Source organism: Crassostrea angulata, chromosome 2 (genome assembly GCF_025612915.1).
Source record: "Crassostrea angulata isolate pt1a10 chromosome 2, ASM2561291v2, whole genome shotgun sequence".
In the NCBI taxonomy this organism is placed as follows: Eukaryota; Metazoa; Mollusca; class Bivalvia; order Ostreida; family Ostreidae; genus Magallana; species Magallana angulata.
In genome coordinates this window covers 35,720,414-35,747,033 of record NC_069112.1, presented here as the reverse complement: position 1 = coordinate 35,747,033, position 26,620 = coordinate 35,720,414, and the positions used below count along the sequence as shown (strand labels likewise).

The following is a 26,620-nucleotide window of genomic DNA, read 5'->3' as shown; positions in this document are numbered from 1 at the left end:
TTTGCTTGATCTCTTTTTTCTTAAAAACTACTTATTTCCCTTCTTATTAGGATAATTAGTGTGTCAATTATCATTGAATTAGTTTTAAAAAATCACTGTTTAATTTATAAACAAAATCAGTGTTATCTAAATAATATAAACTATCAAGTCATGCTTTGTAATTGATAGCCTAAAAAACATAGAGCTAAATTGCATGGCTTCAATTGAGCTTAAATTGCAAGGTGTAGGTAAGGGGGTGTGACTTTCAAACGTTTTTTGAATCTCAAGGTGATATGGGACACCTTTATATTGTGATTACTAGTACCTGTGTTTGAAATAAACAATCAAACCCAGTTTATATTTTTTATTTCCAAAAATTGTTAATTATCAGAGAAGTTAGCAAATTATCAAACAGTGAAGGTATTTTGATTTTGACGAAATTTTATTCACATTATAGATATACCTCCTTAAATGTTTATGTGTTGTAAATAAATCATGGTTTTAGTAAATTTTGATGAAAATGTAATTTGTAATTTAATGAATTACAACTGCAAAGTAATTGTAATTTAATTAATTACATTTGAAAACTCTTGTAATGGTAATGGTTATTTAATTGAAGAATTTAAGCTAGTAATTGTAATTTAATTAATTACTTTCCTCAGCATCCTCATGTAGTGTAGATTCAAGTTTATTCAAATCTTAGTCCCAGGGGGTACATGTAGGTTGGGGCCACAATGGGGGAATCAAGTTTTACATAGGAATATATAAAAAAAAATCTTCTTCTCAAAAACTATCAGGCCAGGAAAGCTCAAATTTGAGTGGAAGCATCCTCAGATAGTGTAGTTTTAAGTTCCCTCAGGTCACGGTCCCTGAGGGTAGAATGGAGCCATAATTAAGGGTTATATTTTTATACAGGAATATATAGAGAAAATCTTTTTAAAAAATTCTTTTAAAACTATTTGGCCAAGAAAGCTGAAATTGGCGTGTAACCACCTCAGATAATGCAGATTATAGTTTGTTCAAATCATGGTCCCTGGGGGTATGGTGGGGCCACAAAGATAAATTTTTATATATAGAGAAAATCTTTAAAAATCTTCTCAATACTATTAGGTCAGGAAAGCCCAAATTTAAGTGGAAGCATCCCCGGATCGTATAGATTAAAGTTTGTTTAAATAATAGTACAGGGGTAGGGTGAGGCCACAATGGGGGTGAATTTTTAGGTAGGAATATATAGAGAATATCTTTAAAAATCTTCTTTTTAAAAACTATATGGCCAGAAAAGCTCAAACTTGTGTAGAGGCATCCTCGGATAGTGTAAATTCAAGTTTGCAAAATCACAGTCCCTGGGGGTAAGGCGTGGCTGTGATGGTGGTTTGAATTTTTACATAGGAATATATAGAGAAAATCTTTAAAAATATTCTGGGAAAGTTTTCGGTCCAAAACTCAGTACTTAGTGTGAATGCACAGGTTATGCAAATTTAAGTTTGATGAAACCATGATTCCCTAGAGAAAAGTGGGGCCACGAAATGGGGGGGGGGGGGGGAGGGGGGTTATATAGGAATAGAGAAAAAGAGGTTTACAGTCATTTCATGCATATCTTTTACAAGTTTATGCTATGCTATGGTATGTGAATTTAATGATATGCTATGACATTTGTATGCTATGCTATGATATTTGTATGCTATGCAATGAGATATTTGTATGCTATGCAATGAGAAATTGAAATGAAGGGCTTAATGATATGGTATGCTATGCTATGGTATGCTATGAGATTTGAACAAAAACGCCTCCATACACAGAAGAGTTCCACACATTTCGAAGTAAGATAAGATGCCAAAGTTTACCACAAATCTATTATGTAAACATTTATTTTTTTAAATAAAAACATTTAAAACCGAGTTAAAAGAATGTTGTATGCAATGCTATGGTATGATATGACGAATGTGATTCTATGAGATTGTATGCTATGGTATGAGATTCCAATGCTATGCTATGAGATTTCAATGCTATGCTATGCTATGGTGTATGTTGTAAAAGATATGCTTGAACCGACTGTAACAACAAAAGGGGCTTGGCATTTACCCCCAAAAAAAAAGAAGTGGATAAAAATTGGCAGTTTTTCAATTTTATTTTAGCAAGATCTACTGTACTTAGTTGTCAAGATATTTTTGATACTGTAATGCTAATTTGATTAGAATTAAGTCAATTGTTGCTCAGGTGAGCTATGTGGCCCCTTGACCTCTTGTTTTCTTATTTTTGGGGGCGGGTATCTTATTTACTCGTTTCATTTTTTACCTATCATGGATGAAAGAATAAAAGAAAACCTTCTTAAACTTCTTACAGTAAATGCCAAGACCCGGGGGATGTAAATAAGCAAAAGGATGTTTTAACATTCTTATATCAAAGAACTGTAATATTTATACATGTATGCTACAAGATACCCATTTTACTAAACAAAATGAAAAAAAATGGTTAAAACGCTATGGGTTTATAAAATATTTTTTAGTTCTTTTAAATCAAATTCTTCAGGAGTTGAAACTTTTGTGAATAATAATTGTTAGTTTAAGTCCTTAAATGTAATACAAGATGACTCAGGAAAATACTTCATACTAAATGTAGAAATTTAATATATACCATTCCTACATATAAATTGTCCCAATAATGACAGGCCACACTTTTATTCAGAAGTGGATAGAAAAATTGATGACGTATATAAGTCACATCACATTATTTTAGGAGGGATTTCATCTTTATATTAGATAAAGATTTTGATTCTATGAATTACCAAAATCTTGATAATCCTAGAGCCAGAACTGAAGCTAATTGACACACTTAACCTTAAAGATGTCGTCCGTGAACATTGTCCTTTTTGAAGTGATACACTTGGAGGAAAAAAAAAACCTATAAAGCAAGCTAGACTAGACTTCTTCATAATTTCGGAACCATTACAAACGATGTCACCAGTATTAAACATGAGAACATCAGATTATTCCTCTTTCTTATCCCAAAGCAAATAATGAATTTGTGAAAAGAAAAAGGTATTTGGAAATTTAATAAATCACTCATAACGGACAGAAAATTAAATCGATAGCATCATAACAATTATAAATGACATAAAATGTCAATACTGTAAAACGAGAAAATTTGGCGCATACGTATTTTAGCGCAAACGCAAGTGCTAGTACATTGGCGCAATTATATTTTAGCACACGTCACCTTTCTTTAAAAAAGAAAACAAAAATGTTCTTGTTTGATAATCGATCACGCCCAAATTTAGTTTTGTGTTCACTCAAGCACGTGAACACAACGACTCAGATTTCTATCTCCCATGCACGGTAAACTGTCGTTGAAACAATACACTTACTTTTGTGTAAATCGTCATTAGATAGATATCAAAACTTCATTTATTGGCGATGATATGTAATTTTGTTGGTAAACAAATTTGGGTTATCGGACATTGAATTAAACGTGTCGACTTGGATAACACTCGAAGAGTCCCGAAACTAAAAGTGAAATTGAATGCTACATTTACCATTAGTTTCGATCACCATGAGCGAATCTTTTTTACATTTATTTTACATTAAAATAACACAAAAGGAGGTACCGTCTTGTTACATGTATCTTTATATCCACTAATCAGAGATCAAAGAAATAATGATCAATCATGTATTGTCAGCGTTAACGATCGCCACGCTTAATCTCATTTTCACTTCGAGGCGTTAAATGGAAGTGGCATGGGGAGAACCCAATTTTCAAGGTGCTAATGAGAGATATAAAAAGCAATTAAAATCGAATTATTAAATCCATGTTTAAATCCATATGGAAAATCGTTGGCGCACTATTAATTTTAGCGCTCAGAGGCATTTGCGTCAAAGGCGCTAAAATGTGTACATGTATGTGAAAAAATGATGCTTACTATGATAGCTCTAAATATAAAAAAGACAAAAGAGAATAAACTTTTCCTTGTGTGTGGTTAATTGTCTTAAACGTTTTGATGACCCTGCGATGAGTCAGCAGAATTGACGTAGGGTATAAATAGGAAGCGCGTCTGCGCATAGTTGTTCGTCTGCTGATAGACGCAGAGGAGAGAAGACCTCAATCAGAGAGTAGAGATACAGCGATAATAGTAGGTACGGGTTTATGTTTCATTATCGGGACCCCAAAATTCTGCGGGTGGACCATTTGAAAAATTTAACAATATCATGTAGACCGGGAGCAAAGGCTCAGTTCGGACTAGGTTCAGAACAGGGTCTGAAACGGTGGTCCGAAACAATACCCAGATAGCATGACTTTGTTGGGCCAACATTTGCTGTAGGTTGTAAGGTTAGCGTTGGCTTAACAGCGTTGGGCCAGCATTGGGCCAATGTGCACTTGACACATCTAACTTGAGTGTCAATGTTAGTTGGGAACGCAACTTTGGGCCAACATTTTGGGTCATGTTGTAAATTTACAATCTATGTCAGTTGAGACATGATATCCGTCCAACAATGATCCAGTTCAATTGAATTCTTTTCCAACAATCGTTTCATATAAAGCAATGGCGAGTTGCATCTTGAAACTTCATACCTCGTTTTTTAAATCATTAACTGAATTGAAAAATGAAAACACAAAAAATGTGTCCGCTTCTTGCCTTTTTAGGAAAATAAAGAAAGTCCTCCTTGTTGTGAAAACCTGACCAAACACAATAGTCAGAATAAGATTTTCCACGAAGCTCCAAAGAATATTTGAAACACTGGGGCAAGAAGAAATCAAATAGTTTTGTTTACATCAAAATACATAAATTTATCTTTCTATACCTTTATGCGCGGATCTTGAGAATGGGGAGGGGTCTGAAAATTCTACACTGTAAAATTACGGAAAAAGTCCTTGGTCCTTCTCCTCCCCGACAAAAAAAATATTTATTCTTAAGAACCCCCTGTAAAAATGTTGACGATCTTTACATATAACTGTATTTTTCCAAATATTGATTTGCGCTCTGTCATGAATTCTTTTTGAATTTACTGGGAAGGTGTAAATACAAAATTTACAACATGACAACTGTTTTCAAGTGGTAAGTTTTGTATTTTCACGCACCCTGTAAATTCAAAATTAACAACAAGACAGCTTGCCGCTTTTGTTAAATAGTATGCGTAAAAAAATTTGTCTTTTGGCCTTCATACAGGGCATACAATCTGTGTAAATATCGTCGTCAATGTGATTCTGTCTATATGTAGAGAATTATGGTGATTAAGTTTCTCAAAATAAACTGCACAAACAAAAACTACATGCGGAGAATCAAATTATAGACAACTATAAGGATCTCAATTTGCCTATATAGTATCGTACATTTAGTAGGTATGTTCTTTTTATCGATCGAATTGGCAAAGATGAACAAATATTAGTACAATGTTGTTCTAAGAAAAATTTGGAGGGGGGGGGATCCAGAAGTTAGACACCAGATGTGTATACATACTTTAATACGAAAAAGACATAACAGCATTTGCAATTTAGATCCAATGAAGTGATGGTGCTATAAAAATAAACGAAATGGTATCGATATGTTTTTACACATTCAATAAGACGACCATGATAAATTACATTTCTAAGCATGCATCGCTAAATAGTTTAAATGAGAGTTACGCAAAGAAAAACAATCGATAAAATGTGTATACACATGTTCCAGAGAATCCTCGAACAATTGATAAAAAGGGACAAAATAAGCTCCAAGAGCCCTCAATCCAAGACATTTTTTTCATCCACTTTAAGACTAAAGTTACATGTATTAGCCTTATTAGGCTTTATGCATTATTAGGAATATAATAACACACCATATCATTTAATTTTCATGCATATGGCGCGAGAGAAATTGTTTTTCACAAACAAATCTTCGTGAAACAAAATCTTATGTATATCGAAATTATTTGTCCTCCCTATTATGGGTCTATAGTCTTTACATTTTACATTGCACTATGGCAATGTTAAATGTATTGTTTTACATCGCGAGTATGACGCAGCGACGACGGAAGACCTACTCGTTATTATGCTACGAGCTCGTTTCTAGTTTATTTTCTTTCATTAATGTAGAATGTAGCCCAGGGAATTATGGAATTAACTGTCTACAGAAATGTGGTGAATGCCGAGGGAAGTCTCCGTGTAACAAGATAAACGGATCCTGTCCGGATGGTTGTTCTGCAGGATACATCGGTTCACTCTGTTCTGAACGTGAATATTTTTATGACATTTTCTCTGATTTTTTTGGTTGGCAAAGAGAAGTGTCACTTCTTTGTTTCGGTTGATTAAATAAACTACATGTAGCAGACAATCAAATCGAATAAACGTCTCAAAGTAAAAACTTTTAGCGAGTATCCAACATTGTTAATCTTTATCTTCTATGTTTACTAAAAAATACTGCCATAACCATAACAAATTATAATGCATGCGTCATTTGATGTTTAATGAATATACAATTTTCATGAAATGAGTTTAATAGCTCACCTGAGCTGAAAGCTCAAGTGAGCTATTCTGATCACATTTTGTCCTTCGTCCGTCTGTCTGTCCGTCTGTATACTTTTTACATTTTGAACTTCTTCTCTAAAACCACTTTGCATATTTTAACCAAATTTGGCACAAAGCATCCTTAAGGGAAGGCAAATATCAATTGCAGATATGAAAGACCGATCTTTATCAAAGCAGAGAAAACCTCGAAACTCTAGAAAAAGGGGGTGCATTTTTAAAAATCTTCTACTCAAAAACTACTGAGTCAAATTTCACGTAATTTAACATAAATCATCCTTATGGTAAGGAATATATAAATTACAAAAAATAAGGGCTAATTCTGTTTCAAATTTGAGTAGTTTACGAAAATAATAATACGACAGAGAGAATGGGGGTCAATCAATTTAACTTAGGGCTCGATATTTCATATATCGAAAACCAGTTTAGAGGACCGGTCTATGTTAAAAGCAGCCATTTTGAAGTTGAACGGAGATAAATTTGGTTTTGCAACAGCTTACGTGAGAAGGGAATATTTGAAACATCCAAAATATATTGTGCCGTTTATGTTAAGTAAAATGAAGTTAAATATTTCAATGCGTTGACATTTTCATTCGTGTCGGTGATTTTAAATTGTTTTGATTTTCGTTTAGGATATTTTGTTTCTTTTTATTTTAACTTTAAGAGAAACCGTCATTTTCATTTTCGAATTTAACATATTTACTTGTAGATTAATTAATCAGATAGGTGATTGCTTACATGTAACTATATTGATGAAAATCGAATGATGGATGTCGTGTTCGATAAAAATACACGTAAAATGTTTGTGTTTTAAACCTACATACGGGCATACCCACTTTATAAATATAATCGTCTACGTAAAGAGTCCATATTAAAATATGCATTATGGAAATATAAATGTCCTTTTAACGTTAGGTAATAATCCCGATTGTCTGGAACACCCTCAAAAAGCTCATTGTGCATGTCTTTTTGTATTCCAAAAGACTGTGATGTAATTCTTTTCCATCCATCGTTTCATATAAAGCATTGGCGAGTTGCATCTCGAAACTTCAAACCTTGTTTTATTAAACCATTAAATGAATTGTAAAATGATAACAATAAAAATGTGACCGCTTCTTGCTTTTTTAGGAAAATAAAGAAAATCCTCCTTGTTGTGAAAAACCTGACCAAACACAATAGTCAGAATAAGATTTTCCACGAAGCTCCAAAGAATATTTGAAACACTGGGGCAAGAAGAAATCAAATAGTTTTGTTTACATCAAAATACATAAATTTATCTTTCTAAACCTTTATGAGCGGATCTTGAGAATGGGGAGGGTTCTGAAAATTCTACACTGTAGAATTACGGAAAAAAGTCCTTGGTCCTTCTCCTCCCCGACAAAAATAATTATTCTCAAGAACCCCCTGTAAAAATGTTGACGATCTTTACATATAACTGTATTTTCCCAAATATTGATTTGCGCTCTGTCATGAATTCTTTTTGAAATTACTGGGAAGGTGTGAATACAAAATTTACTACATGACAGCTGTTTTCAAGTGGTAAGTTTTGTATTTTCACGCACCCTGTAAATTCAAAATTAACAACAAGACAGCTTGCCGCTTTCGTTAAATAGTATGCGTAAAAAAATTTGTCTTTTGGCCTTCATACAGGGCATACAATCTGTGTAAATATCGTCGTCAATGTGATTATGTCTCTATGTAGAGAATTATGATGATTAAGTTTCTCAAAATAAACTGCACATGCAAAAACTACATGCGGAGAATCAAATTATAGACAACTATAAGGATCTCAATTTGCCAATATAGTATCGTACATTTAGTAGGTATGTTCTTTTTATCGATCGAGTTGGCAAAGATGAACAAATATTAGTACAATGTTGTTCTAAGAAAAATTTGGAGGGGGGGGGGTCCAAAAGTTAGACAACAGATGTGTATACATACTTTAATACGAAAAAGACATAACAGCATTTGCAATTTAGATCCAATGAAGTGATGCTGCTATAAAAATAAACGAAATGGTATCGATATGTTTTTACACATTCAATACGACGACCATGATAAATTACATTTCTAAGCATGCATCGCTAAATAGTTTAAAAGAGAGTTACGCAAAGAAAAACAATCGATAAAATGTGTATACACCTGTTCCAGACAATCCTCGAACAATTGATAAAAAGGGACAAAATAAGCTCCAAGAGCCCTCAATCCAAGACATTTTTTTCATCCACTTTAAGACTAAAGTTACATGTATTAGCCTTATTAGGCTTTATGCATTATTAGGAATATAATAACACACCATATCATTTAATTTTCATGCATATGGCGCGAGAGAAATTGTTTTTCACAAACAAATCTTCGTGAAACAAAATCTTATGTATATCGAAATTATTTGTCCTCCCTATTATGGGTCTATAGTCTTTACATTTTACATTGCACTATGGCAATGTTAAATGTATTGTTTTACATCGCGAGTATGACGCAGCGACGACGGAAGACCTACTCGTTATTATGCTACGAGCTCGTTTCTAGTTTATTTTCTTTCATTAATGTAGAATGTAGCCCAGGGAATTATGGAATTAACTGTCTACAGAAATGTGGTGAATGCCGAGGGAAGTCTCCGTGTAACAAGATAAACGGATCCTGTCCGGATGGTTGTTCTGCAGGATACATCGGTTCACTCTGTTCTGAACGTGAATATTTTTATGACATTTTCTCTGATATTTTTGGTTGGCAAAGATAAGTGTCACTTCTTTGTTTCAGTTGATTAAATATACTACGTGTAGTAGACAATCAAATCGTATAAACGCGTCAAAAATGAAACTTTTAGGGAGCATCCAATATTATAATCTTTATCTTCAATGTTAACTAAAAATATACCGCCATAACCGTAACAAATTATAATGAATTTGTCATTTCGGATTTAATGAATATACAATTTTCATTAGACATTTCATGAAATATGGCTAACAAATCTGATTGAAATCATTGAATATTACACTGGTATTGCACAACATTGATTTTATTTAGATATGTAAAGGAAATGTGTTTAATAAAACTCTGTACGTTTTGTAAAAATGAAATAAAACTTTAAAAGTTGATTACAACCAAAATATTGTTTTTAAAAGATATTTTCGTTTGTGCAGATTGTAAAGAAACGTTCTATGGTAAAAACTGTGCACTAAAATGTAGCAAAAACTGCACTCACCAGAGATGCCATCATGTGACCGGGGTTTGTAATCCTGATGAACAGGTAATGACTAATATTTTATTTCTACATTTACATCATTTTTTGTTAATGAATACCACTCTATTTTATCAATTAAATATATGAAAACTCGTGTAATTTGAAAGAAAACTTGAAAATTTTTATTAAATTAGGTGTGCATGGATGAAATTGATAAATATATGTTATAAGACTGAATTTCTCCTGTGGAATTTGAAATCGCTACTGCAGTAGTATATGCACATGTCAATAAAAAATTGTACTTTTCTTTAAAAAAACAATGCAGATAACTTATGTAACAAATTCATATTATTTGCATTTTTTCACGTACATTCAACTTTTATCTTTGTAGAGCAACTACATGAATAACAGAACTGAATGGATTGTTTTCGTCGTTTTTTTTTATTGTTGTCGTCGTTTGTTGGATGATAGCTATTGCCATAGTTGCTATCGCCTTCTTTAAGAGGTCATATTTATTTAACAGATACTGTTCTCGAAAATTGCCGAACTTGCTTTTCTATTTTTAACGTTCAATTGTCTTCATTTTCACAATAAAATGGATATTTTTCTTTTGTAGTTGGAAACGTAAAACAAAGAAACCGACAGAAGGCAGTGACGGGAACGACGAAACGGGTATTCACTTTAAGCATTGATCAATTTGTTTTGTTGGTATCAATTGGCGATTGTTTAATTTGAGAAAGCTAAAGCAAATGAAACAAGATACCTCAGCCAATGCTCACTAGTAATACCCCGCTCTAATGTGAATATGCAAAATAAGCAAAGCTGACATTAAACAAGAAGTTTACAACAAAAATGCATCCTACTATATATCATGCCAAAACAAAAAGTGTGTTAAAATTTCAAGCATCTGCGATAAATAGTTGCTGAGAAATCTTTGACGAAAATTTGTTTGAAAATTAAGACTAAAAATAATCAAATCGTCATTTAACACGAATATGAAGTCTGATTGGTACAAATATTTATCCCATTATATGGCATGCCTAAACAAATAGTGTGTTCAAATGTCAAGCATCTGCAGTAAATAGTTGCCGATAAATCTTTGACGACAATTCCTTTGAAAATTTAGGCTAAAAAATAAACAAAGTCGTCGTTTAACAGGACGTTGACGTTCAATTGGTATAAAAATATATCCCACCATATAGCACGACTTAACAAATAGTGTGTTAAATTTTTAGCATCTGCGATGAGTATTTACTGAGAAAAATGCAACAAATTTTTTTGTTACGGTCAGACAGACAGACGGATAGACAGACAGAAGGACAGACGGATAGACAGAAAAACATACACACAAGGGTAAAACAGTATACCCCCTTCCCCTTCGGAGCGGGGGACTAATAGTTATTTTTTTGAGACTTACATAAAACATCTAGATAAAAGCGGTGAAAACATGCTGTTGTTATGAAAGTTTACAGAGATATCCTATCCTATTGTAGTGAATTTGTGGGGTATTTTTGTTAAAAGGGATCGAGTAAGGGATCCGGGATAATGCGTTGTGTCCATTGATCAGGCCGAGTACAGTTGCATGCTGTGTCTTATATTCTTGTGGTTTTTTAGTTTTATCTTGTTTTCCTTATCCTTAAATATACGTTTTTACTCACGTGATTTGTGTTGTTGTTTTCATCAGTAGTAAAATCACAAGAATGGCGCTTCGTGCAGGTTATTTTAGCGGTCTTTTATACAGGTGTGGTGCTTAGGGGACACCACACGGTTCGGCCAGTCTTAAATGTGGTAGGTTTTAATTTCGTGTTATGTTATTTTTGTAGTAGGGCAGTTCATTGTCGTTAGTGTGTATATATTGTGACAATGAAGGGAAAGCTAGGGTAATTTAGTCAGATATGCAGAATTCCTGAATCGTGGGTGGCATGGGTGTTCCGGGGAGCAAGGTAGTTTAGAGCCCCACAAGGTCATATTAATTTCAAAGATACTTTTGTCGTAAACTGCCGAACTTGCTTTTCTATTTATAACGTTGAATTGTCTTCATTTTTGACAAATAAATGGAGATATTTTTTATTTTGCAGACGGAAGAGTAAAACAAGGAGGAGAGATGACAATGAGCAAGAAGATGACACGGGTATTCACTTTAAGCATTGATCAGTTTGTTTTGTTTGTATCAATTGGCAATTGTTTAATTCGAGAAAGCTAATGCAAAAATAAAAAATTATTTTTTTTAGAGACGTAGATGAAGCATCCAGATAAAAGCGGTGATACGTCGCTACTATTATGAAAGTTGACAAAACTATCCTATCCTATTGTAGTGAATATGGGGGGTATTTTTTTATGATAATTAGGATCGAGTTCGGTATCAGGGTGGCTATGTAGCTCGTTTTCTCCGTTTATCAGGCCGAGGCAAATTGCACGCTGTGTCTTGTATTCCTGTGCTTTGTCAGTTTTATCTCGTTTTCCTTATAATTTGTTATACCTGTTTACTCCAGTGATTTGTGTTGTTGTTTCGTGTATATTAAAATCATATTATTAGCGGTCTTTTGGGACCGGCGTGGTGCTTAAGAGACATCACACGGTTCGGCAAATTTTGGAAATGTGGTTGGTTTTAATTTCATGTTATGTTTTTATTGTAGTAGGGGAGTGCATTGTCGTTGTTTGTATATTGGGACAATGGAGGGGAAGCTAGAATTATTTAGTCAGGGTATGCAGAGCTCCTGGTTCATGAGTGGCATGGGTGTTCCGGGGAGCAAGGTAGTTTAGAAGGATGGCTTTGCAGGGGCCCAAGGGAGGGATACATTTGCCTGGGAGGGATTAACGACGGACATGGTTGACCAGCTTTTTCTTTATCTCCAATTAGGCCACCAGAGTACAGTTCATTTTCTGGGGAGGTAGAAATGTCCCTCACCGAGGGGGTTAATGGTGACAGTGCAGCTAGGGATACAAACCTGCTCTCAGGATTTAATCCCAGGGAGGACAACAATTGTACAGCTTCTCATTCTAGTAACACTGTGGTCACAGCAAGAGTTATTAGGAGTGTAGCAAGTGTTCCTTGTTACACTATTGTCACACCAGTCGTAGTCTGGTAGTTCTCCCATGGAAATCCAGAGGCGGATGAGTATGTCACGCTTCAGACAGCAACGTCAGGGAACATGTTTGTTAGAGTAAGTGTGGTGCCCTTGGGGGAATCTTTGTATGATGGGGCCATATCAAATATGAATGCATTTACAAAGTCCGCCATCCCACGGGGGGGGGGGGGGGGGGGGGGGGGGGTGGAAGCTATGCACTCTATTTCGAAGCTCTCTGGAACCCCATACCTACTTACACTTGTCCCTTTGGCAGGGGTACAGTAGGGATCAACCCGATAATCAGGTGGGGTGCAATGTCACCTTTAGTACTCCTGAACCTATAAGAGTTTCAGTTGGTAGTGATGCTATGTCAGCTTACCCATTAGTTAGGGAGAATGTGTCACTGGGAATACTAGGGAGGCCGGCTGGAAATGCATCAACCTAAAGCAGTAGTCGGGGCGGTCAGGGTGGAATATCTAAGCTGAGCCCAAGAGTCTAAAGTACAACGGTAGCATAGAGTGGGGGTTGTTTTAGGCCAAAATCAGAACTTTAGGAAGGTACTAGGGGTGGATAGATGACAGTTTATTGGCTCTTAGTGTATCAGTGGAGTAACCAGCACTCAAGTTTTTCTACATCCTCTCGTCGCGGGATTAGAAATTGAGTTTCCATAAGATTTGACCAGATATTTGGTAAGGAAGCACCTCGAGCTTTGTGTCAGGTGGAGTTATACTCAATGACCCAAGGAGAAGAGGAGAAATTAGAACAATGGGGCGACCGTGTCATGGAGATTGCACAGCGGGCTCGAGGCTCAAAAGTCCCAGGAGAGGTGCTTCAGGAGCAGGCAGTTTTGCTCTTTTCAATGAGTTGTCAGGGCACGAGAGCGAGTACAATGTTGATTGAAAGCCCCCCTCCCCATCCTCTGTATGAGGCCGTGTACTATGTGAAGATTTAGCTTAGCCATCAAGCCCTTAACCCGTGTCGAAGGGAAGTGCGTATTGTTTCAGTGGACAGTCAGTAACGAGGACTGGGTTGTAACTCTTGCAGAAAGGTTACTCCACCTAACCGTGGGATATATACATCTGGAAAAGGCAAGCATTATCTGTGGTACGGTCATTGCCTTAACTGCAAGCAGCAGGGACATTTTAGAAGGGAATGGCATGAGTCCTCAGCTCGTCTAGATTTGCAGGTTCCAGGCCAGAAGTCCGATTTTGTGGAAGCGGATGTTAGGGGACCACTACACCTGCAGGGATTGTATGGGACATCCATGAGCAGGTACCTCTTGATCGATGTGAGAGGACGGCGTGACCTATGCCATGGACCTAGCCTATTGCGTTCTCTGTTTTCTGGAAAAGATGATGGATGTTGCGTTTGATCATTGCGATGACTCTGAATAAACTCTCCATTGTGATGTGATTGATTGCATGACTGTTAACGTATTTGTGTAAAGGTTTATTTATATGTCCCATTGTCCGTCTATGAATCAAGTGTTTAACATTTTGTAGACTTAAATGAAGTCAACAAATTTATTATGTAGTAATCATGTGTGACATCGAATTCCTACAGTAACTCTATACTTACGAACAAATTGACAAACATGTAGCGCCGACTAAGGCCCATCAATTTTCTGCACCGTTTTGTAAATATCATGCATCAAAAAATATTATCAAATGCTTTAACTTGTAAAACAAATTGATATAATCAATGCATTGTTACGTTAATTTTCGTTTCTCAAAATCCCTCTGAAATCTATACTCAAATCTGATTGGCTAAGGATAGGATAGGATATGATGAAATTGAATTTCAATCATGTACCGTGCATCCTATCCTATCCTTGTCAACTTTCATGATGGCAACAATCTCTTTGAGAATGACGATAACGATATCAATGAAAAGATAAACATGGAGAATCCAATTGAAATTATTTCTTTGAAAATAGATCTTAGGTTTTGCTGTTATTAATTTGGTAAAAGTTACAATGGAAAATTCCGAAAATGACGACGATGGATTTAAAAAAGAAGATCTGGTCTGTTGATTGTCATTTAAAATTCAGATTTCCAATAAATTTAAAAAAAAAAAAGGGGGGAGGGGACATAAGAGTAAATGCAATTCGAATTATAAAGCAATAGTTAATTCTAATTGTAACGCCCCATTTCATTGGTTAAACAAATTCATATATATCATATAACATAACTTGCCTTCGTCACAATACGACGCGCGTGCGAAACGTATTAATTCGCCTGAGGCTATGTTTTAATTTTGTACAAATTCAAATATTGTAACTAATTATTGGGCCGTATAACCTTCTTTAAATAGTGGAAAATTTAGAGAAATAAATTTAATTCCTACCTATTGTTATACGTGTTGAACATAACTTGGAGCAGTTTACGCTTTTTAAGCGAAAACTGCCCCAAGTAATGTTATATCCATAATCCATATAACGAAATACAAATTCAAAGCAGAGCAAACACAGGCCTCTAAAAAAATAGAGGTGGGACCAGCAGCCATGTTCACGAAACTCTCCTAAATTATGACTTAAGTGTATTCCTAAGATATGACTTAGGAAAAAAAAAGTTAGGAACATCCTAAGACCAACTTTGGACACGTCTTAAGATGTAGCTCGACGGTAACTCCGGAACATCTTAAGTTGGGATATCTTAACCTTATACGACCATTCTTATTTTTCACATTTATTCATATACGCGGGTAGGTAAAGGCAACTCCGAGTTTAATGACCGTGAAAATTATGATCAATTTAAAAACTGTTCATTTTTATTAAAACAGTGCTAAAAATTAATACCAAGTGAATGTGTTCCCACAGATATCATTTTTCTACTTCGGAATCGACTCGATCTTTGAAGCTGCCGAGCCATGGTATCACGTGACAGTTAAAAATAGATCACTTTTTTACCTGAACAAAAAATGAAAAAGTGTTTTACACTACCCCGAAGTTTATTTGTATGTTTGCTACTATAATTCGATCGGCAATTAGTTCATGTTAAGTGGTATTACTGCTAGAATCCTATTGTTAATCGCATAAAAAAGATATTGTAAATATTTATCGGAAACCCTCTCAACTTCTATAATTTCATTGAAAATACTACGTATTTTTCATTTAAAACAACGAAGCACAGGATTCTAGCAGCACTTTTCTAGTAGTTTAGGTCATATACCGTTGATATTTACCAAAGTCATCTTTCATAATATCCGGGGTAGTTTTACACTTTTGCCTTTCTTTGTACACATTGACAGAGGAAAGGATGGTCAAGCCATATAAATGTCGATCTGCTTACCTTAAAGCATTCGCTGATAAAACAAAATACCCATGCCTGTATTATCCTGATTATATCCTAACTGACACTCATCTAAATCTTAGGTATCAGTATTAAATAAGTCTTATTTCGGCATTGTTTGCACTGCATTCCGATGATTTGTCTCCCGACATGATCTTCTCTATGAAACATGCTTGTGACGTCATCAATTATAATTATACGCAATAGAGAGAAATCGAAGCTATATTGAGTTAGAAGTAAAATATGACATCATATTGCTTATTGTGACGTCATATCGATCAGAAGAATTTGATCGCTGAGAGTTGCCTTATCATACCCGCGTAGATCGAACTTGAGAGACTTTTGTATGGATAAATCTATAACAATTTTACCTAGGGTGGGGCCAATATAGCCATAGAGTGAAAAAGTATTAAATCATAGAAAATCTTCTTTACTCCCACTCATGTGGGCAAAAAACTGAATGCATGGTTATGAAGGTCACTTAGTCCTCTATCATCATTTTGAAATTCATGGCCCCTGGATCAGGGGTTCAGGCCCCGCGGGGAGGGGGGGGGATGGTATGGCAATATAGTGTTAATGCATATAATGTTACACAATATTTATATATATTAATATATCCATAATCCATGTCAACCCTGAATTGATAATTATTACCTACCCTATCCAGTGAAATTCAATACCCTATATGCAATATTTTCAGTAAGTTCAAAAGCTGGGGTTTTTTTTTATACATTATCAGAAATTAAAATCCTAGCAATATATACACCTCTGATATATGTGCAATTGTTCTGCACAAGAACAATTCCCTGTTTTGAAAACTGTAGGAGTTATCCGTACAATGAGGGTACCCTATATGCAATATTTTGCTTAATAATGACTAAGTTCAAAAGCTCGTATTTTTTCATAAATTATCAAAAATTAAAATCCTGGCAATATGCACATCTCTGGTATATGTACGATTAATCTGCAAAAGACCAACTTCCAACTGTAGGAGGAGCTTTCCGTACAATGAGGGTATCCTACATGCAATATTTTGCCCCAAAAGTTCAAAAGCTGGTATGTTTTTCCTAATTATCAGAAATCAAAATCCTAGCGAAATGCACACCTCTGATATACATGTATGTGCAATATATCTGCAAAAGAACAACTTCCTATCGTGAAAACTGTAGGAGGATTTAACCGTACAATGAGGGTACTGTTACAAGGTTCGTTATGCTTGAAGTGAAACAAGTTTCTGTGTTTATGGGATTTATTGGAAGTCTGTCAATTTGAAAACAACAAAAATGTGTCATCATAGGATTGAATCAATTGGAAAAAAAAATATATAATAATAGCTGATGCCTTATTCAGGCTAAGAAGTTGAAGATTGAATAGTTGCAGTCTTATTCAGGCTAATTGATCATGCCTTAATCAGGATTTCGTTTGTTCCTTATTAAGGAAACTTGAGCTCTTATTCAGAACCGAGCAAAGTAAAGAATCAAATATCATGATAATTAACATTTATATTGACAACTAGACCCTTTTTTCTATAGCAACAAAAAGGTCTTCCGTTCCTCATGTATTAATCTGTACAAAACATCCATTTATCTTGTAAACAGAAAATATATATAATATAAACTCTACAGGAATTATAAAAAAAAATAAAAAAACCCACAAAACGTCAATTTTTGAGTACTTTCTGTGACGACCGGAAGTTACACCGTATCATACAGACCATAGTAAACATATCTTCATAAATTGTTTTGTCTTTCCTCAAAGTTCGGATGTTCAAGTTTTTGTTAGTTATAAAATCTCTTTGAGAAAAGCTTCTTGTCTCGGGACCGGAAACGAACAAACGGAAGTTATTTTAGAAATTAAAAGGAGATATTTTAGTACATTTACCTATGGTTCGTTACTGTTCCTCACGTTGAGTAAAATGTTTAAAATAATCTTAAGTTAAAAAACAATCCCTTCTATTGCTTGAACGCTTCGAGTGAGAACCAGAAGTGACGGACGACCAAATGAAACCTGTTAAACACATGTTCAATGAAATGTCCTTTATCCATTTAAGTTCTGTGTCTTGATCTCTCACAGTTTCTGAGATCTTGTGGGTACTTTGTTTTTAAAAAATAAGGCTACCGGAGTTATTTGAGATGTCTCACCGGAAGTAGAACTTTTTTAATTTTTTTTTACCATGTGTAGATGATCTTTTGTAATTCTATGGTTAAAAGTTTACTCCCATGCTAAATAACCAAATTATTTAAAAAAAAATGAAAATTGGGTGTACTTCCTGTGACGACCGGAAGTTACGCCGGATTAAACAAAATAGTGTCAACACATGTACATACATAGGTCTATCATCCCACAAAGTTTAGTTGTTCAAGTCATTACCGTTTTAGAGATCTCGTCGAAATAAGGTTTTTTATCTCGGGACAGGAAACGGACAAACTGAAGTGCTAAATGTAAATTGTATTAAATATTTCTTGTATGCTTGCTTTTTGTACATTTATTCTTTATCGAGCTAACTACAAATATCAAAGGCAAAAAGTTTAACTGATGAACTATTCCTATGTGGACCGGAAGTGACGGAAGACAAAATGAAACCGGTTTAAGACATCTATAATCGAATGTCTATCATCCATTAATGTTTCGTGCTTTGATTACTTATAGTTTCTGATATCTAGTGGGTACAAAATGTGTTTTAAAAAAGCTACCTGAGATAATTGAGATATCTCCCCGGAAGTAGAATTTCATGTTGATCAAACATCGCATAGATAACCTATGTATAGATTTATACTGATATGTTTATTCGATAGAAAAGAAATTTTATGCGTAAAAATAATTATTTTTGAAGTGCTTCCGGTGACGACCAGAAGTTACAACGAACAAAACAAAATAGTTTAAACACATCTACAAATATAGGTCTATCATCCAACAAAGTTTAGATGTTCAAGTGTTTGCCGATTCTGAGATCTCGAGGGAACAAGGTTTTCCTACGCGGGACAGGAAACGGACGACCGGAAAGGAATTTTGAAAAAGTGAAAAAAAACGCCGCGAGATATTATCAATTTTCATCAAGAAAATCTATCCAACCATCTCTGAGAAATCTTGAGGACAAAAAAAAAGGGAAACAAATAATAACTAGACTCTTGTTGCTATAGCAACAAGAAGGTCTTCCGTTCTTTCAACACCTTTATATAAAATATATACAGATATATAATATTTACTTTGAGAAATTCCTTCCATGTCAAAGAATAAAATGTAAAAAAAAAAAAAAAAAATAAATAAATCATTTTTAACTACTACCAGTGACGACAGGAAGTTACGACGATTCAAGCAAAACATGCGTAACAAATCTGTATGCAAATGTTAATCATTCTAAAAATTTTGGTTGTTGAATTTTGAGATCTTAAAAGACAAAGTTTATTGTCTCCAGACTGGAAACAGATGAACGGAATTGCTCAATGAAAATATAGAGGTAAGTATATATTGAACATTTCTCTCTCGTACATTACTGTTCATCAAGGATACTAAAACAGTGTAAGAAAAACAGTTGAACTTGTAAACAATGTCATTTGTTTGAACCCTTCCGGTGTGGACCGGAAGTGACGGCCGACAAAATGAAAGACGTTAAACACATCTATCAAATGTCTTTCATCAATGTAAGTTTTGTTTTAATCAGTTAAAAGTTTTAATCAGTTAACATCGTATTGATGACACGTGTAAGCATATATACTTATATATAAAATAAATAGGTTAGCATCTTTTTATGTACCTCCGCTGATGACCGGAAGTTATGCCGAACAAAACAAAGTAGTGTAAATAGATCTACATACATAGGTGTATCATCCCACAAAGTTTGATTGTTCAAGTCTGTTCAAGTTCGATTACCGTTTTTGAGATCTCTAGGAGTCAAGGGTTGTTGTCTTGGGACAGGAAACGGACAAACGGAAGTGCTCAATGAAAATTAGTATTTCTTAAAGACTAGACAACAGGACTTTATTGCCTATCAATTTCTCTAATATTGTAAAGTTGTCGGAAAACAGTACAGAAACAAAGAAATCATTTCAAAGTAATGATCTGCATGTGATATAAACTGTCAGTATTATGAAATAAGTTAATGTTATGCCGAAACTACAACAGGCATCAAATAGCATATGTGTTGTTGTTTTCTGAATGCACATGTAGCTTAACCTTACTTTTATAGTAGGCGAGGCTAGAGTACTTTCCGATTACAATGTTTTAAGCCTTTAAGTATGATTGAGTAATTATGTGACTGCATATAATAGATTATTGAATAATTATGTCACTGTATAAAAGTTAAAATCCCAAGAAAAATGCATTTAAATCTGAAATTAATTAACACAAAGCTGTCACTGCATAGTTAACAAAGTAGTGCGAAGCGTAATGTGTGCGCAAATAGTAAAATTCGCCAAATGCAGCCCGATACTATACATGCAATCTTCATTAATATAGATCATAATTATTTTAAAAGTATGTGTATGAACCTTTTAAATTCTGAGATAAAAAGTCAGGGCTATACATATATGTTATACTACGTACAAATTTAGTGGTTAAATGAAGGGGGCTAGAGGCGGTGAAATCTTTTATAATCTTAAGGCTTTCTCGTTTTCGTTAGAAACATACCGGTATGCATATGGTCCACGTATAACAGTCCTTTTTAAAGGACAGCTACTTGTTACTTTACTAATAATCAGTCAATTTGTTAATTCCATTATGAGGAAGCAAGGGAAGCTAATTCCATTATGAAGAAGCAAGGGATTATAACTTTATTAAATTTCACAATATCTTTACTTTGATAGACAGATTAATTCCCTCTTTTCTAAATTTCTGAATTAACCCATTTCTTTCATTGAAATTCCTGAGCAAAATAAATAAGACAAATATAAACCCCCTCCCAGCCATAACCCTTGCTAACATGTAGGTGACAGGAAAAATTATTAAAGAGGACAACTTAATGGTTTTTTTCTAAATATGCAGTCAGTTTGCTCAGTAGACCTGTATTAAACATTATATATACATTAACACTAGATGACCATTTTGGCCACACCCTGATTTAGGAATCCTTACCCTATACACTATAGGCGTGTTTCGGCCCTGCCTTTTATTCAAATCCCTACATTGAGAGACATATGAGATTTTAAATTTTAAAAGATGGCATAAATTTCATTCTTTGCATGCAGTCACTTTTTTAATTCAGTATTAGCAAAAGTATAAGAGAAGATGATTTTTTAAAACATTAATTGCATTAACACTAAAACTATTTTGGCCCTGCCCTACAGTCAGAACCACTACCTAGGGGGACCTTAAGTCAAAACCCATAATACATGGGACATCAAATTTACAATTTTAGTAAAGGATTTCATTGTTAACATAATTATGATGTCAGTTTTTCTTACAGATGTGAGAGTAAAGAAGAATGTTTTTTAACATCATATGCATTAACACTATATTGTCATAAAGCCCCCTCCCCCACAGCCTGAATCCCTGACCCAGTGGCCATGAATTTCAAAACTTAGGTAGAAGGGTCTGTGGACATCATGAACATGCATTCAGTTTTTTACCCCCAGATGTATGAGAGGAAAGAAGAACATTTTGATAGACATCACAACTACGTTTTCAGTATTTCCTCACATGAGTGGGAGCGGAAAAGAAGATTTTTGCAAATTTTGTCTTTTTGCATAATTGACCCCGCCCGTGGCGCCCAAATGGTGCTAGAGCCATAATTTTATAATTTAAATTATCCTTCCTTCACACCAAAAATGGTAACAATTGGCCTTGTAGTTTTCAAGATGCTAAAAATTTAAAGTTGTTAACGCACGACGACCAATAGCAATAGGTCACCTGAGTGACTCAGGTGACCTGAGTGACTCAGGTGACCTAAAAAAAAAAACCCAAAACACTAACGAGAAAAAGTAACAAAATACTGATCAAAAACCATACAATTTTCTTTATTAGTTTTGAAAGTTACTAGATACTTGTATATATTTGCAACATTAGTAAAAGTCTTATTTCTCCGTGATGGAAAACGGAATATTTCATAATAATTTTTAATTACATGCTCATTCCTCTCATTTTTTAGTGATTGTGCAATCTTGTCGATAATTGCTTAAATTATAGCAGGAAGTGTTTCCGGTAAACTAAGTACTTCCTTAAAATATTTCATATATATTATACCACCAAATGACAAAAAATTATCGACAAATTTACTTAGATATATGTTTCATCGTAAAAAATTGGATGCAATGGGTATACTTACATTGCATTTTGGTTTGAATTCAAGGATAACCAAAAAATACATACATATTCATTATAGGCCTGTATAAGTGAATATATTCGCTTTAATGCAAAACTTAGTCACATAAACAAAGGGGACAATTGACTAGGCTAATAGGATTTATGTATCCCAACCTGAGAGAAATGCAAAGCAACCCTCCCATCCCCTTAAAATGTCGATATTAAAGTGCATTAAAGTATATTATAATTGAAATATTCTCACCGTTTTAGAATTTTCTTATTCAACCAAAAATACCTTTCAGAAAATTTTGGAAATGTAAAAAAAGTTATTGTTCACACCGGGAATCGAACTCATGACCTACAGGTTTGTAGTGGACTCACTAACCCACTGTGCAACAGTGTAACATATCGATGATGGGAAAGAAAATATTTAAAAAATCATACTTGATTTCATTGGTTATTTCGATAAATAATAACACACAACGTGAAGGTGTCACATACCACATTACTTGTAAGTAATGAATTTTCTAATATCAAATCGAATCTATTCATTGAACAAATTTTTCAAAAGAGCGGTCCCCATACATTTCGCCTCAGCTTAAATCAGCTATTACTGGAAATACATGCTTCCAGATTTACTTTTTTGCGTTCTGCGTCATCAAAAAATGGTGTATAGAGCCACCTTACAACGTATATAGATTAACAATCTGCTATGTTCTTTCTGTATTTACACGCCTTGTATCACTATATTGTATTCATTGTACTATTATGTATATTAGCTGTCTCCTAAGCTTTTAATAAGCTAATTATATAAAACGAAAAGCCCAAGGGCCACATCGCTCACCTGAGAATTTGAGAATTTCGGTCTGAGTAAAGGAGCAGAAGTTTAAAATTTAAACCTGTTTTTACTATGAAAAGGTAATTGCGGAAGACAAATATGTGGATCTTCTTTCATAGTTTTTTTTTTATGAATTAATTTTTGTATCTGACATTATACAAGGCGGGCTTATAATATTACGGAGTTGTGTGGGGAAAATAATTGACACTCCCAACCCAGGCAGATAAGTCATGTTAATTCGCATTTTATGCAGGTAACCATTATGAGGAAATGATCATCACTAATTCTATGCAGATAAAAAGCTCTGTCATAGGATCAACATTAACAAATGTTCACATTTATGTTTGAATGAGTATTTTTTGTAATTTTACTGGCTGAATGGTTAAAACTTCTGAGCAATATGCTTGAAAAACATTCTTTGTCTTAAGGTACTTAAATTTTGTGTTTCAGTATTGTAACAGTTATTTAGATATTATGCTAAAGACCTTTGTGAAGAGTACATAGTCAGAGTGAATTGTATCAAAACATTAATTTTTAGTCTTTATTACAAAACACAAAAGAAGGTGAACAAGTTTTTAAGGTACAGCAGAAACTTATTATAAGTAAAAACAAATTGTTTTACTTTGATTTTTTAAAGCTACTTGGTCCGATGTTTTGGTTATTACAGTATCAACATTGTTCCCATACAACCTATCATCTTATAATGTTGAGGACTTTCTCCTATTTACACCAGTTGAATCAGTATCATTTCAAAGTAAATAAAAATAATTTCTTTTTAGGCAAACGAAAAAACAAACCAAAATGCATCGCGTGAATGTTTATAAAAAGAAACCTTGTTGTTTCGTTCCCCAAATGATTGGATTTATTTAACCTGCATGTTGTGCATCAATTTTTTAAAAAAGCAAACTTCAGAAATACTAGCGAATAAAAAGTATGATTATTTGTAATTTATCTGATTATTTCGACCTTTATTCAAAGCGACAACAAAGTCGTAATACGACCATATCCGTCTCGTCGTTAGGGGTGAAAGTTAACGTGAGGCGAAATAATGCGGTACCCTTTTATGTCGTTTGTTTTGTTGGCAAATTTTTTGCGTATTTTTCCTCATTGAAATTTGGTTTAATTGACTGGGAAAACAACTGCAATGTCTATTGTTATGTTATACATATACTTAACATTACCATCCTTTAAAAGCGTGCATAATATTTTATATAAAATCGGACCAAGCAGCTTTAAAATAAAAGAATTTATACCATTGTAATTACATGTGAAAAAAAAACTTCAAACCGTAAACAATACAAATACAATTATACATTATGTAGCAATTTATATAAAATTTATGTTTACCATAAACTGACAGTATTACGTCCAATATTTACTAAAATAATCTTGTGTTAAGTAACAAAAAAAGGAGGTTAACTTTTTTTCACAAACCGAGAATTCACCGTTCTCTAAAACAGTTTTACTGGGGTTTTTTTTCCTCAATTTGCCATCGTCTGATGCAGTAATAATTTTAATTTTAGAATGAATGCAATAAATTAGATTTTTTTTTGGTAAGAAAATGCATTTTAACTTGAGATGCGACAAATAATAAATAGTTTATCAAACTATCAACTTACTTGGCATCATTTTGTATAACAGGTATGAGGAAACGAGTTATCCATGATTTGTAATAAATCAGTCAGTCTATTAAATCAGTAATAACCATTACATTTAAAACAAGAGGACCATGGGCCACATAGCGCACTGAGCAACACTAGTCATAATAAAATCAGCTTTTCGGATATAGATACGAAATATTAAGGAAATGTAGTAGAATATATCCTTGATAAAAAGAATTCCAATTTTCTGTCACAAAATTCATGTAAAAATTTGACTCCCGAATTTTAGCCCCACCCTACATATGGGGATCATGAGATGAACAAACTTAAATATATCCAACCTGATGATGCTTTCACACAAGTTGAAGCTTTTCCTGGCCAATTGATTTTTGAGAAGAATATGTTTTTCTAAATATTCCTTCCTAAAATTTGACACCCCTCCCCCCTCCCCCCCCCCCCTGCCCATTGTGGCCTAACCTTACCCCCGGATTTCATGATCTGAAAAAAAATGAAATTGACACTACATGAGGATGGGTTCATATAATAATTTTTTTCTGGTGAAATGGTTTTTGAGCGAGATTTTGAAAAATAACACTGTTTTAATGCTTCTTAATTAACTCCCTTTAAAAGAGGGCCTGGCGCTTCATTTAAACGAACTTGAATCCCCATCATCCAAAAATGCTTTAAACCAAGTTTGGTTTAAATTGGCTCAGCGGTCTGGAGAGGAAGTAAAAATATTTTTAAAAAATACAGATGGACGGACAGACAGACGGACGCCGGACGTAAAGTGATCAGAAATGTTCACTACAGCTTTCAGCTCATATGAACTAAAACCATACAATTTAACTTAAATGTTACTTTACAACTTGGATTAATGACAGCTTACAGTTCTTTGAAGACGGAGTGGCTAACATTCTAAGTTTTGTTATCAAAATACTAACATATCAAAACTGTAAATCAACGTTAATTTGTGTGCGAGAAATGTATCTGTTGTTGAAAATACTTCTCGCCGTGAACCAGTCCTCAAAGGTCTATGGTATTTTATAATCCATATAATCTACATCTTGATTGTGTAGATAAAAGCTGATGCGAATCACAAAATAAAGCTGTCATGAATAAAAGTTGGTTTACAGTATATGTTTATATATTTTTTTTTTATTAAAATATTAGAAAAGAGATAAATTATCATCTATAAAAATTTAAAATATTTGTAAAAACATTGAGTTGTTACCAGGGCTGTTTAATAAGTTATGTCCTAAATGTTCATTAATTCTTTTGTAATGATTTTATAATCGTTACTAACACTTTTTGCAAAATTGGAGCCACGAGACAACTACTTCGAAAAAAAATGACATATTCACTTTCTTTGTGCTGTGGCGTCTGTTTGCTATCTCTGAGCATTTTGCTCTATATCTATCAAACACATCTTGTTGTCATATGTCCTATGTGGTTCAAAGTAATGAATTGAAAGCTTTAACGTGAGAGATATGGTGCCTTCCCGACACGGTAACACGAATGAGGATAAGTTTTGAGGAAGCCCAGCAGGAATATCCCCCTCTCCCCCTTAAGCGGCACACCGTAAATTCTCTGCATTTTCCCTCCTACCCCACCAGACAGACAAGCTCCAGGACCTCACAAGGATAGTCGCTTGGACAGGCACAGCCCAAAAACATAATACATACAATAAACTTTCTTGCGTTACTGTGGTGTTAATTATTTTTATATTGTTTCAACAACCACTTGGTGTCTCCCTATCCCCAATTGTTTTTATAAGACTTATTCTAAGAAAACGGAAAAAAACACGTTAGCATAAGATGCACTTATGACAAATTGTCGAGATTACATTTAAAAAGGGGGTAAAATCTCCATGATTTGTGATTATGTAGAGAGTTCCGGTTTAAAATTAAAGGGGATTTTTGTATGGTATGTGA

General features: G+C 34.1%; 1 protein-coding gene across 3 annotated transcripts in view; it reads left to right on the top strand.

Annotated features, from left to right (window-relative positions):
- Positions 1-14,622, top strand: part of LOC128173778 (uncharacterized) — a 31,648-nt gene extending 17,026 nt beyond the window's left edge. For 2 of the 3 annotated variants that reach the window (XM_052839450.1, XM_052839448.1), the window contains exons 4-10: positions 6,043-6,180; positions 9,024-9,161; positions 9,615-9,721; positions 10,047-10,160; positions 10,272-10,327; positions 11,734-11,786; positions 11,887-12,904. In XM_052839450.1, the coding sequence (XP_052695410.1) occupies positions 6,043-6,180; positions 9,024-9,161; positions 9,615-9,721; positions 10,047-10,157 (494 nt within the window). In that variant the 3' untranslated portion in view covers positions 10,158-10,160; positions 10,272-10,327; positions 11,734-11,786; positions 11,887-12,904. Of the gene's footprint in view, positions 1-6,042; positions 6,181-9,023; positions 9,162-9,614; positions 9,722-10,046; positions 10,161-10,271; positions 10,328-11,733; positions 11,787-11,886; positions 12,905-13,430 lie in introns of those variants that run through there. The other variant, XM_052839449.1, reaches the window with a different exon arrangement.
- The last annotated feature ends 11,998 nt before the right edge of the window (positions 14,623-26,620 follow it).